General features: G+C 39.9%; 1 protein-coding gene across 1 annotated transcript; it reads left to right on the top strand.

Moving 5' to 3' along the window:
• Nucleotides 1-2868: 2868 nt before the first annotated feature.
• Nucleotides 2869-8387, top strand: LOC308287211 (acidic mammalian chitinase-like; the record flags this gene model as incomplete). The annotated part of the gene is made up of 11 exons (XM_080728328.1): nt 2869-3005; nt 3137-3166; nt 3460-3664; nt 4287-4343; nt 4520-4685; nt 4965-5089; nt 5831-5954; nt 6398-6580; nt 6933-7049; nt 7265-7391; nt 8179-8387. Exons 1-11 carry the CDS (start codon nt 2981-2983, stop codon nt 8385-8387), a joined length of 1368 nt encoding a protein of 455 aa, XP_080584454.1. The 5' UTR covers nt 2869-2980.
• Between the last annotated feature and the right edge of the window lie 4862 nt (nt 8388-13249).

The following is a 13249-nucleotide window of genomic DNA, read 5'->3' as shown; positions in this document are numbered from 1 at the left end:
ATGTATGTACTGGTATTTATGTACTGGTGCCAATAGAGACCATGCCTTATGGGGACCATCACATTCGTGGCTAACGCTTCTCTTGTATCTGTGCTGTGGCCCTCTGGCTTTTCATACTGTATTTCCCTGAGTCAACAGCTAACAGTGTTATTGGTCGTGTCTCTATTCCAGTCAGTGTACATATAAGTGCTACAGTATATACAATGGACATTTTAGAGTCGCCCATTCAAGCACTGAGGAACTTTTTATTGTTGAATTTTAGGCCTCTATTCATGTCTGTATTTTAGACTGTACTTTTTGCTTCAGCTGTACTTACAGCAAAACTACAGAGAGACATAACTGGTCCGAATGATTGTTTACATTTTCTATCATTTAGGTTTTCTTTGAAAGAACTTTGACAGGGAAGAAAGAAAGTATGTAGAAATTCTTTGTTTACAGTTTTTGTGCCTGCGCCGTTTACATAATTCAGACACAAATCGCTGCTGTCGGGCAGAAACCCCATATTTCCATGTTTCTTTTAATGTTATTTTTTTATTTATTTTATTTTTTTTTGTAAATTACAAACTACTGTACATCATACAAAGATTTTGTGCAACACTTTTGCGTTGCACAAAAGTAGTGAAAATAGCTGATCGGCTATTTTCTTTTTGAATTAATAATCAAAGGAAAGGAAAGGTTTTGGACATGCAAGGTGTCCACCCGACACAGAAGAAATGCAAAAAAGGGTCTTCGGGTTGGTCACTAGGCTGCAGCCTTGTTGTCATGCTGGCTGATAGTACAGCAATAGTGCAGAGGTTGATTGTTGAGACGAGAAGAATAACTACTGATGATTAAAGAGCCGCTCAACAGTGTTCAGTGTTATCGCAGTTGTTACAGCTACCATTATCCTGTTAACATATCAGCTGTTATGCAATATGCCTTGTTCATTGTTTACATGACATCTAGCAACTGGATATTGTCCCGGTTAACAATGGCAGATGGCGTTCCTCTGGTCCTGAATGTGTCGTGCTGAATTGGTCATCTTATCAGCTTTACTCTTGAAGCTAATTTGCAAATTAGTTTTTTTCTGTTTTGTTAAGCTGTGCTTGTGTGGCTCAGAACATTCACATATTAGTTGTTCTCACTTTGGACTTTGTAACAAGCAAAACAGACTGGACACAAGTGTATGTAAAATATGTTTTGTGGAGGCTTATCTTCTTTTACTTGGTGTGTTATTGTAATTACTTTGCTGGAATACAAGGTTTGGTTCTCTGGAATATTGGTATTGAGGGTAATTTTCACCATGATATTTAATCATTTGTAGTAAAATGAGTGATAATCAGCATCACTTTGTTTATTTTACTCTCAAATGAAACCCATCAACCTGTCCATTTAATATTAGCATCAGCTCAAATTCAACTTCAAAAGGTTTGGTTTTACAGTATGTATACCAGATACAAGCTCCAAGTTCAACTATTTGCTGTTTACCGAGCAACAGTTCTGCCTACATACCACTTAACTTTTATGTTAACACACAGTAAGAGAAAGAAGAGACAATGTCTATCTATCTATCTATCTTTCTATCTTTCTTTTTTTGGTACACAGATTACTTTGGAAGTGGCAAAGATGGGTGAATGATTGATTGGCAGCTTTTTTTTCTTGCTTTTTTTACAATGCATTTTATAACATCAGATGATCAGAAAATAGTTGAGTTATTTACTTCAGTATGTTGCACCCATTATGCCAAAACTACAGTTTTCATGTAAATGAAATGGGACAGATTTGTTTGCTTTATTTTCAGTAGCTATAGGTGTATCCAATTCCAAACCAATACAGGATGAAGTACAATATGAACAAACACAGGGTAGCATGATAAAAGCAGATGTATCATGGATCTCACCTAATAGTTGTAGGGAATACTGTAATTCTTGTTGTACACACATATTCTTTCACTAGTGAAATGTACTGATGACAGCCAAATGTCGTGTCACCAAGCACTGTATAGGGAGAGACACAATGTACAATGTCATCGTTTAGCCTCTGAACAAGTCAGAAAGCCATGCATTGAACAATGTATTTGTTTTGTTTTTTAAATGCTTATTATGTATTAAGTGTGTTTATTTATTTTTTATCGCAGAAGCTTTCTTATTCAGCCATAAAAATCATAGCAGTTTCACACCCTGTCTAAAGCCTAACGACTGCTCCATTTTACAGCCTGTGTCACATGACAAAAATAGCCAGTCTACGAGCTTGTAGACCAGCGACACCCACATAAAAAAAATTATAAATCAGGCTTAAGGTGACCTGTGACCAGTTACTGATTGTTGAACTTGAAAGTGACACACTTCCTGGTGGAAACAATGAGGCGGTCTTTCTTCTGGCAGGGTCTGAAATACACTGGACTGGATAATGCCGTTACGCCTTTCCAAATGTGTGATTGAATGGAAATGTGAAGAGGGGGGAGGGCGGGGGGGTTTGATCACTTGTACTGTAAATATTATTCAATAAACACCATGGGATTGTATTTAAAAAATACATGCATTTATTATTGTCAGCGTTGTGTCGTTATGCCCAATAAGTACAAAAGTGTACCTGTGCATGTACTGTACCTTTTCCAGTAAAAGGGCAGCACCTTTTCCAGTAAGCCGGTCATATCATTAGGTAATCGGCCAGACTCCCACTACCCTGATTACTTATCAATTGCACTTTGCCACCAGTTATTGTTCGCTAATAAGGAAAGTATAAATCACAAAGGACAGGGACAGTCACTGAACTCTCTCTCTCTGTTCTTCTTGGAGAAAGGTACTGTATCATCTCTGGATTTGTAGTACTGTATGTATCAATCTCAATGTGGACTGTACATTTTGTAAATCCCATGTTAATCTAAATTGGTTTGACAGCATTTGGCTGTATATTGCTGTGGCCTTATTAATGTTAATCATTATTAATGTTTGGTATTTCTTGTAGTTCCTGATAAAAGTGTCTGGATTCGAAAAAGACAATGGTGAAACTTTCTCTCCTCACAGGTATAAACACTGTTCTGTTCATTCTGTTATACAGTTATTATGTTGTTAATAGTTGTGTTTATGCATCATCTTGTTGGGTTCATATTCAATTAACTAGTCTGTTTTATTTATGTTTGTATTACTTTTTATAGCCCTTGGGGTTCTGCTTACTCTGCACTTCGGTAAGCATTTTACTCTTTTCTATCTCATGTTAACTCCAGGGAGCCACAGTTTTAGATTTGATTCTCTTACTACCTCGATTTGCTACAAGAACAATTGGTGACAGAACAGCATTTTGTGATATTGATTTTAAGAATGCTACACAAAAATATGTAAATGATGAAAATAACAATAGATCGGTTGCTAGTAGCATGCTATGAACAGTGACTGTTGCAGTATTACGATTAGTATAAACACTGTATCATAAGGATCAGAATTTAAACAAATGAAAACTTGAGATTCTTTCCCGTTTCAGTATCCTCCTCTAATCTGGTGTGCCACATGACCAACTGGGCCCAGTACAGGCCTGGCAATGCTAAATTCACCCCAGGAAACGTGGATCCCTTCCTGTGCACTCATGTGATCTATGGCCTGGCCACCATCAACAGCTTTAATCAGATCACCAACATTGAATGGAATGATGTAGAGCAGTACCGCGGCCTTAACCAGCTGAAGACTGTGTGAGTTCATCTAGTCAACATGGTTAGGCCGTATTTCAAGAATAACTGAAATAGCCTATCTACAAGCTCACACGCTGTCATACGGAATGTGAGCTTGTGAATTGCTTTTTACAATTTCTGTTTTTAAAAATATTTGACAATATGAAAATTGCCCAAGAGATAATGGAAAGTGGTTTGCTGTTCATAGAGAACGGGGTTAGGTAGGCCACCTATTTATCTCCACCAAGGGTTCCCACTGGAATATCCAATGGAATCTTTGCTTTGAATTTTGGATAAATTAAGAAACTATCTCTAGCAAACAAAGGCTTATGATTTTAACATGTTTTGTTCGATAAGATAATTTTCACAAATCAACACACTTTATCAATATTTTTAACCACACAGGAAATGTTTTAAAAAGCAAATAACAGCTTCAAAATTCACGTTTGGGATATTAACAGGTGTAATTTATGTCATATTACAAAACATAAATGGTTCATACACCTTACATAAAAAATAAATACATAAAGAAAAGAAAAACAGCGGTAAAATAAACATTACAAATCTGGCAAAGAGCAGGGTTTTATAACTACAGACTGTAACACTCTATTTGACTATTCTTTCTCTCCCTCTCTACCCTTAGTAATCCTATACTGCAGACTTTGCTGTCTGTCGGAGGCACAGTCAATGGACTCAGCCCGTAAGTCTGATTATAACACAGTGTCAACAGTTATAGCAGAGTAGCCCTGCCTGTAGCCCAGAATGGACAGAGGGCATTACCCTTTTATGGGCACCATATGTTTGATTTCTGACTATCCTCTGTAGCTTAGTTTAGTCCTCGCCAATTTCAGTGGTTTGGTTCTTACATCCCACCAGATTCATCAGCATGGTCGGCCGGCCTGAGAGCCGTGCAATGTTCATCAGGTCTGCCATCAGCTACCTCCGTGCCCATAACTTTGACGGGTTGAACCTGGCATGGGAGTACCCAGGGCACAACGGCAGTCCACCTGAGGACAAGCAGAGGTTCACTACGTTGATCAAGGCGAGCAGGCTTTTGTTCTTCCAAAATACATTTTGTGCATTAATGTCCTCATCGCTTTCAAAAAGACAAACTAATGTTGGACTACACTGTGATATTCGATTTCCAATATTAAAACAAAACAAAAGCAACTGAGCGAAGGAATCAGTTATTTTCACCTAGTGACATAATGTAAAAATGTAAAAAAAATAATAATACAAACCCCATTGTGAAATAGGGGGGTCTCCAGTAACAAAGGCTTTTTGGGTCTGTAATCTGTGTGTTTGTATATTCTCCCAACAGGAGTTGGACCAGGCCTTTGTGGATGAGGCAAAAGACAACAGGAGGACCCAGCTACTGCTGACAGCTAACGTGGGCGCTTTCCTCCCCACCATCGAAAGAGCCTATGAGGTTGAAGAGATCGCACCGTAAGTTCAAATTGGCAGGAATTCACTTGTCTCACTTGTTTCTAGGAATTCACTTGTCTCACTTGTTTCTTGTGTCACAGCGAAGTACAGTACAGTACAGAGGGAGTTAACGACATAAACCATGGTGTCCCTAATTAGAACATATTACAATATTACATATTTCTTTTTAAGATTTGTTTTTGGGCTTTTTATGCCTTTATTTTGATAGGATAGTAGACTGACAGGAAATGGGGAGAGAGATTGGGAATGACATGTGGAAAAGATCGTCCGGATTGGGAATCGAACCGGCGACGCCAGCAGGCATCATAGCCTAGTATGTGGTATGCACCTTGACCACTAGGCCAGCGGGCACCCCCACAATATTACATTAGTCACTCCCCCCTCCCCCCTCCCCCAAATAAATGTAAAAAAAATAGCAGCTCTACAAATTCACAAGCGACGTGTTGTCAGGTTGTAGATCCGCTATTTCCGCAAATTTGCCATACGTATAAGGGCTTAAACAGTTAAGTGAAGCTACAGTATAGTTATGGAGTGACCATTCCACTCCCCTTTGTATATTTTGAAAAGTGAGAGGGTGAGGTCCAGAAGCAAGGCATTAATGGGATTAAATGCCTGGTCGTCAAAGATCATGTGGGGCCAACGATCATGTGATTCCTAACACCAGGCATTACTAATTAGATGTAGTGTTGTTAATGTTTTACTACTTTTAGTAAAATTACGATATATATTTTACATTAACAGTCACTTGGACTTCATCAATGTGATGACCTATGATTTCCACGGCCACTGGGAGCCAGTTACTGGACACAACAGCCCACTGTCCTACAGCAGGGTTGACTCTGGCTCACATATTTACCACAATGTAGTAAGTACAAATGCATGCACGGATTGCACGCACGCACGCACGCACGCACGCACGCACGCACGCACGCACGCACGCACGCACGCACGCACGCACGCACGCACGCACGCACGCACGCACACACACACACACACACACACACAGGTACCGGTATGCATGCTCACCCACAGGCACGCACTAATGACAATACATGCGGTTAAATTACTCCCTACAATCTCTACTGTCTTCCTCTGTCTCTTTCTCATATTCATTGTCTACCTCTCTCAGAAATTTGACAGTCAAGTTTCTGCAGTCATTGTAATATCATGCCAACCGTGCCATCATAGTCTGAGGAAAAGACCTCAGAAATTAAAGAGAGATTGGTCTCTCTACCAAACACACACAACATTTAAAGAACAGACGAACAGACTATAACTACCGGTATACTTATTTACTTGTTTTTTCAGAATGCCTCCATCTCCCACTGGCTGGCTAAGGGTGCTCCAGCTGAGAAACTGCTGTTTGGCTTCCCTACCTACGGACGTACCTATCGCCTCAGCAGCTCATCCAACAGCCTTGGAGCCCCAGCCAATGGACCCGCTGATGCTGGACCCTACACACGCACGGCTGGCTTCTGGGCCTACTATGAGGTGCCTCCTACTAGAGCTAACTTTAAATGAAACAGAATGCCTCCCTGATATTTGCTGATAAATTGAGATGGTGATGAAATACAAATACAGTAATACAAGGTCCAATCTCTTTTTTTTTTAGATCTCTTGAGATCGTTCTCAAGCGTAATAGTTGTGCTTTTCTTTTCCCATCAAAGTTTTATTTTTCATTAGAGATTTTCTTTTCCTGGCTAGGGATGATGTTTGTTTCTTTTGTTAAATGTGGGCCCATAAGTGCCCTTTGAGACTGTAACCATGATTCAGGCTATACAGGTAACCTTGACTTGACTTTTCAGTCTGATAACTGTGTAATGATGCGTCCCTGTGCTTCTAGGTATGTGGCTTTGTTGGCAGTGCTGTTGTTGATTGGATTCCTGAACAGTCCGTGCCCTATGCCACCTATGGAAGTGCCTGGGTGGGCTATGATGACAAACGCAGTGTAGCTGCTAAGGTACATCCACTCTCACCAAAAACGAACACTAAAAAAACATCCACTCTCACCAAATTTCAATTTATCTCTCATGAACATCTGTATGTTACAAAGGAAAGGACAGATAAAACAGAAAGATTTTCTGCACAGAAAGATCCTTAGTGTTAATTTAGACCTAAGAGTGTATCAGTATATTTGTTGCTGTTTTTGATCTCTTATATTTCAACATCCTGCAGGTCCAGTGGATGAATAATATCAACCTGGGTGGTGCACATGTGTGGACACTGGACATGGATGACTTTGATGGGGCATTTTGCTCAGAGGGGCCCTATCCTCTGGTCAACCACCTGAGGAACTCAATGGGTAAATACTGTACCTACATACACACTCTGCACATGCATATGACACACTCAAAAAACCAGGGTGTGGGTGCCAGTGCCCCCTACCTAACATGAAGGTACCATACAGCCCCCCACACCCAATTCAAATGTAAGCTTTATTTTTATTGTGAATTGTGACGAGGGCTGTACCGTCCTAGTTGAGAAAACACTACTCTAAACACTCTGCAGTCACCCCACCCACCGACTGGGAGAGGTTAATGTGTTACGGTCAACATGGAAAACATTCTAATACATCATCAAAATAGCAAAGATATGTTAGATTTAACTCATTGTCTGCCAGCTAGGATTCAGAGCATTTTTCACCAACCTGAAAAATCGCTGAATATTCTGCGTCTCGCCGATCCGCGCGCGGGAGCATTCAAAAGAAGCCCACGGGTGTCCTAGAATGGGAAAATAATCCTTGTCCAGACGCGACCATCCATTTGAAAGATAGAGGCTTCCACATCAACTTTGCCTCATTGCCATATAACAACCATTGGGCTATGTGTTGTTTTTTCCCCTTTTAATTCCGGTTACGTCATCGACGTGTCAGGAGACGTCCAGTGGAATCCGAAAATAATTGGTGACCCCTAGTCTAGCGAACAGCGCCATCCAGTGTCGAAACTCGTCAAACTCGTCCTGTGGCAGGCAATTTAGTTGGGATCAAGAATCAGAATTACAATCCCTTAATTACATCAAACTACAGTGACAACATATTTTTAAAAACCAGTGTTTCTTTTATTTTCACGCTGTGTGCATCTTTTCTATAGGCTTCCCCCCTAAGCCCACCACTACACCAGCCCCGACCACTACCAAGGATCCCGTGGCCTCGTTCTGTCAAGGTCGACCTGACGGCCTGTATGAGAACATCGCTGACAAGACCACCTACTTCCAGTGCTTTCATGGGAATACGTACCTGCACAGATGCCAGCCTGGCCTTATCTACTGGGACTCCTGCAAGTGTTGCAACTGGCCTTGAGACCGCCTGGGCCTCTCGTCACAAACATCATACTCACCTGACAATCAAATCTGCTTTATTTGTATGTACTGTATTGTAAACATACAGTATGATAGTAGACCGCAGCAGGAAAAGTAACAACAAGATTATTTTTTCCTGTTAGTCACAATCTCCAATCCAATCTCCAACTGCCGACAGTAGATAAATGTATGTTCCTTAATAAAATAACGTGTAATGTATCATTTCACTGCTCATTTTTATTGGTAAAAAGTCAAAGCTCTGTATTCTGATAGTAATATTTATGGTGTTTGTTCAAAAGAGTGTAGCAACTCAATGTAAACACTCATAATCTGTTCAAAATGTAATCAAATCATGAGCACACAACGCAATAATGGATTTTTTTTGTTTTTGTTATATATGTGTTTCATTAAGAACCTTACGTAGCCGCTCATAATGTAATGTAATACGGCTCATATTGCTGAGAAAAGTGTTATATCGTATCAGTATCATGTCAGCATCACGTTCAGTATCATGGTCAGTATTTTTTTTTCTTTATTTATTTTATTAAAAAATAATGTAAAAAGAAATGACACGCCCAAATTCAGTCAAAATGTGAGGGAGAATGCATAAAAAACGGCTTTAGAAGTGGCATTCTCCAGGAAACATGAATTTTACATGAATTGATAAAACTACATTACGTTACTATTGACTATAGAGGGTATGGACGTGCAATCGTACCCGAAAGTTATGTGGGAACGCCTACTGAGTGAGGAGTGCGCTTCCTGCTGCTATATGTTTTGCCACTCAGTCTGTCCATGGTGCTGATCCTGAGTGGCATATGCATTGCATACCCTCTATTACAAAGAAAACATTAATATTACAGAATAAAAAAACAATATAGACTTATTGTACCAAAGAAAAGAAACAAAAGTATGTTACAACAATAAAAGCCATAGCCCATAGGCTTCCAGTATGTACATTTCCTACTTTCAGGTCTTGTATTTTCTCTATTTATTAAATAAATACATAAAATATGTCATTTTATTTTCATTTTAAAAATGTACACAGGTGTATACTGTGGAATACATACATACATAAATACAAGGGCTGGTCAGTGTCCTGGTCAGTATTTTCATTTAATTTCATTTTATTTAAAAAAATCCCTTGAGATGCTTCATCAATCAACAGTAACATCAACAAAACATAGCCTACACACGAGGGCTCTCACACCATCCCAGATCATTCTACATGTTACAAACGTCATCTTAAAAACATAAAAATAAATAAATGAAAATATCCTGGTGTCAGTATCCTGGTCAGTATTCTGGTGTCAGTATCCTTGTGTCAGTATCCTGGTCAGTGGTCAGTATTCTGGTCAGTATCAATTATAACAATATCGCGGTGCGAGGCTTTGTAAGCTTGGATCGGCTATTTTCAACATTTTAAATCATTATTAAATTGCTAAATACAAGAGCACGCACAGAAACCTTACTTAGTCATTCGCTACAGTAAAGAAGTTCTTCAAATCTAACACATTAACAAAAACTGTGACATTATTGAAAGTGACAGTTCTCTATGGGAGGTATTCAGAGAACCCCCGGGTATTAGTTTTAGAAGGGCCCCGACCATCAAAGATAAATTCGTCAGGAGTTAATCTTCCTGCTTCCAAACCTACTGTAACACATGGCTTTGCCGACCTAAGGGCAATTTTTGTTGTGGTCACTGCAATTATTGTACAAACAACTGACACTTTCAAAGATGTGTGATGCAACAAGACCTATCCTATCACAAGCTTTATAAACTGCAACACCACCCATGAAGTACCCCATGGCCAAACATTATATTGAAGCTCAACATGGGCGTGATGCAACTCTAAGAGTATCTGGTATCGAAGTCATCAGCTCTGATGCCTGGGGTGGGGATGAAATCAAACGCCTCAAACAAAGAGAGGCATACTGAATGTACACTCTCAAGGGCACTTATTACCCGGGTCTCAATGAGGACTTTGACCTCTCATCATTCTTATAATTATTGCTTTCTGAATTATTACATTGTATACATCTTTTTATTTGTTTGATTTCCCCTTTTTGTCATTGGTTTAAAGTTATGTAAAGAGTTAAAGCTGCTTTAAGAAACTACTCAACTGGGTTCCTATATATGGTGTATCTGTACTTCTGACTCACTTAAGTTGATGTTTTAACTGTTGTATTGTACACTGGTCTTAATGTTTCCCTTTAATCCTCTATAACCACGGTAAAGCTTTTTTAACAGACTGTAGGTATACCTGTTTTTGTGCTTTCATTCTAGACAACATGTGTAGGATGCCACCAGGGGGCCTGTAGGCTGCAGACAGACAATGACAATATGCTTAACTACTTGAACCCCAGTCCCCCTGCAGGGTCCTATACTAGAGACACTAGATTAGATAGCTCTGCCACCCCAGCATCCCCCAATAGGGATGCTACAGTTCATGTGGTTGATATGACATAATAAAACATGATGAATCATGCTTAATGTGACATTTTATTCTCCCCTCCTGTAGTACTAGTACTACAACATATCCATCGCCACATACTGTAACTATAAATTACAGTTGCACCATATTGGCTATGAACTTAAGCACCTGAAGACAGTTCATCTCAGTAGTTCGATACATTCCGAGCCTTTGAAGTGCTCTTTTATCAAGCTTATCTCCGGTTTGTCTAGCACACGAGTGGAATAACACACAAAATAATCATCGTAATTGGCCTTGGCTGGTCTGATAAATAACATATCAGTAGCTGAGCCTCAGTCTGCACATAGACCTGAGATGGCAAACCAGGCCTGGCATTGTTGGATTCAAGGTCTTATAGATAGACCTTTATTGCAATGTTTGTGTTCATGCATTATGCATTTACCTAACAGTCCTTAGTCCTTTTGATAGTGTGTGTGTGTGTGGGTGTGTGTGTGTGTGTGTGTGTGTGTGTGTGTGTGTGTGTGTGTGTGTGTGTGTGTGTGTGTGTGTGTGTGTGTGTGTGTGTGTGTGTGTGTGCGCGTGCGTGTGTGCGCGCGTGTGTGCGTGTGCACGTGCGAGAGTGCGTATATATAACTATGCAATAAAATTATCAGTTAATTTTAAAACCAACAATCCCCATTATTTATGCCCCTCAGCAGCATTCATGTAAGATAAGAATCTGCAGTAACAGTGAGTGAGTGAGTGAGTGAGTGAGTGAGTGAGTGAGTGAGTGAGTGAGTGAGTGAGTGAGTGAGTGAGTGAGTGAGTGCAGCAGCAGCAGCAGCAGCACAGTCTGGTGATGTGAGATGGAAATAGAGATATCTTGAAAGTCTTCAAGCATCTGATATTAATTCTAGTTGAGTATCAAAAGTAATTATCTGAAAACGGTACCTGACCAGAACCCTAATGTTGATCTACATTGCTCCTCAGGTTTAATGTTTCAAATATTTACATTTAAATATATTTGTCAGGACAATGATAGGTCATCAGGTTTAATGGTGTCCAGGTGTAGAAGTTCAAAGTACACAAGACAATGCTGACATTATCTGCTGATCTAAGATATGACAGTTAATGGACTAGTGACAGACTGTGGTCACTGCTATTGACCTGCAGGACAAATGATTGAAACAAGTTGGCATTGTGCTTGAATGCAGATCTTTATGTGTGCACTGTAAATCATTTGAGCGTTAATTTACAAATGGAACCAAATGGACCCCCAAGTTCCATTTGGTTTCATGTTGGATAGATAGAGAGACCTTTATTGATCCTTCAGAGGAAATTCAGTTGTCATACCGAAGTAAAGCAGGCCAGCTATGAAACACAGTGCAGATACAGAAAACATACAAGTAAAAAAAAAAGGGGGGGAAATAAATAAATAAATAAAACTAGTAAGACGCCTCAGGGCGACAGTCATATGCAAGGTTGCGCCAATTCTTGGCGATCTGGCCAGCAATGTATATTGGACCAGTTACCCATATATGGTATAGTAGTATAGTACATCCCTTTTATGCCCATACTGTACATGGAGATCCCTGTCTGAACCAGCCACACATATATGGGCTGTCTTCCTCCATATATGGGCATTCCCATATGAAGTCCTGTTAGATATGGGCTTAATATTGATGACATCAGGGTTCTATATATGGGCATAAAAGGGATTATGTTAGAGTGGTTCCCATGACATCACAACATACAAAATCTTTTATGCCCATACATGGAGATCCCTATCTGAACCAGCCAACATATATGGGCCATGTCTTGGCCATCTGGCCAGAGATATACAGGGGTCTTCATATATGGGCATAAAGGGGATTCTGGGGAATACCCATATATGGACTTTTACATAGGTGATGTCACCTGTGATATCACCTGTGATGTGTCAAGGGAACCACAGTGTCAGGCGTGACCTTCAGAGATACACATATACGTGGACAAGATGTGCCGGACATCACAGTGACATCAGAGCATAATGTCAGAGCAGCAAACCCATAGACCGTAAAAATGTGTACAATTTCAATTTCTCAAAGTAAACTTGCGACCTACGGTCGCAATAAGACTAAGCAGATAGACTATAAAAAGTGCCAAAAAACAAAGATAAAAACAATTATAATCATTTAAAACCGTCAAAACATTGTATGTGCGTACATGCTCGGCACGCGTGCACACACCAGGACCATTCGTTTTCCGGTTGCTTTTCAGGACTGGTGATTCTTACATTACTACATAACCCACATATGGTCAGAGTCAGGTGGCTTGTCTAATATTTGATTATTTTATAATTGTTATCATGCTATGTGTCAGTATCCTGGAGTCAGTATCCTGGTGTTAGTATCCTGCTCACCCAGTAAGTAACATGGGTGAAATCCTTCATTATGCAGGCCCATCAATG

Source organism: Nannobrachium achirus (genome assembly GCF_963921795.1).
Source record: "Nannobrachium achirus genome assembly, chromosome: 6".
NCBI lineage: Eukaryota > Metazoa > Chordata > Actinopteri > Myctophiformes > Myctophidae > Nannobrachium > Nannobrachium achirus.
Note: the sequence above shows the minus strand (reverse complement) of the source record. Positions and strands in the feature narration are given on the sequence as shown.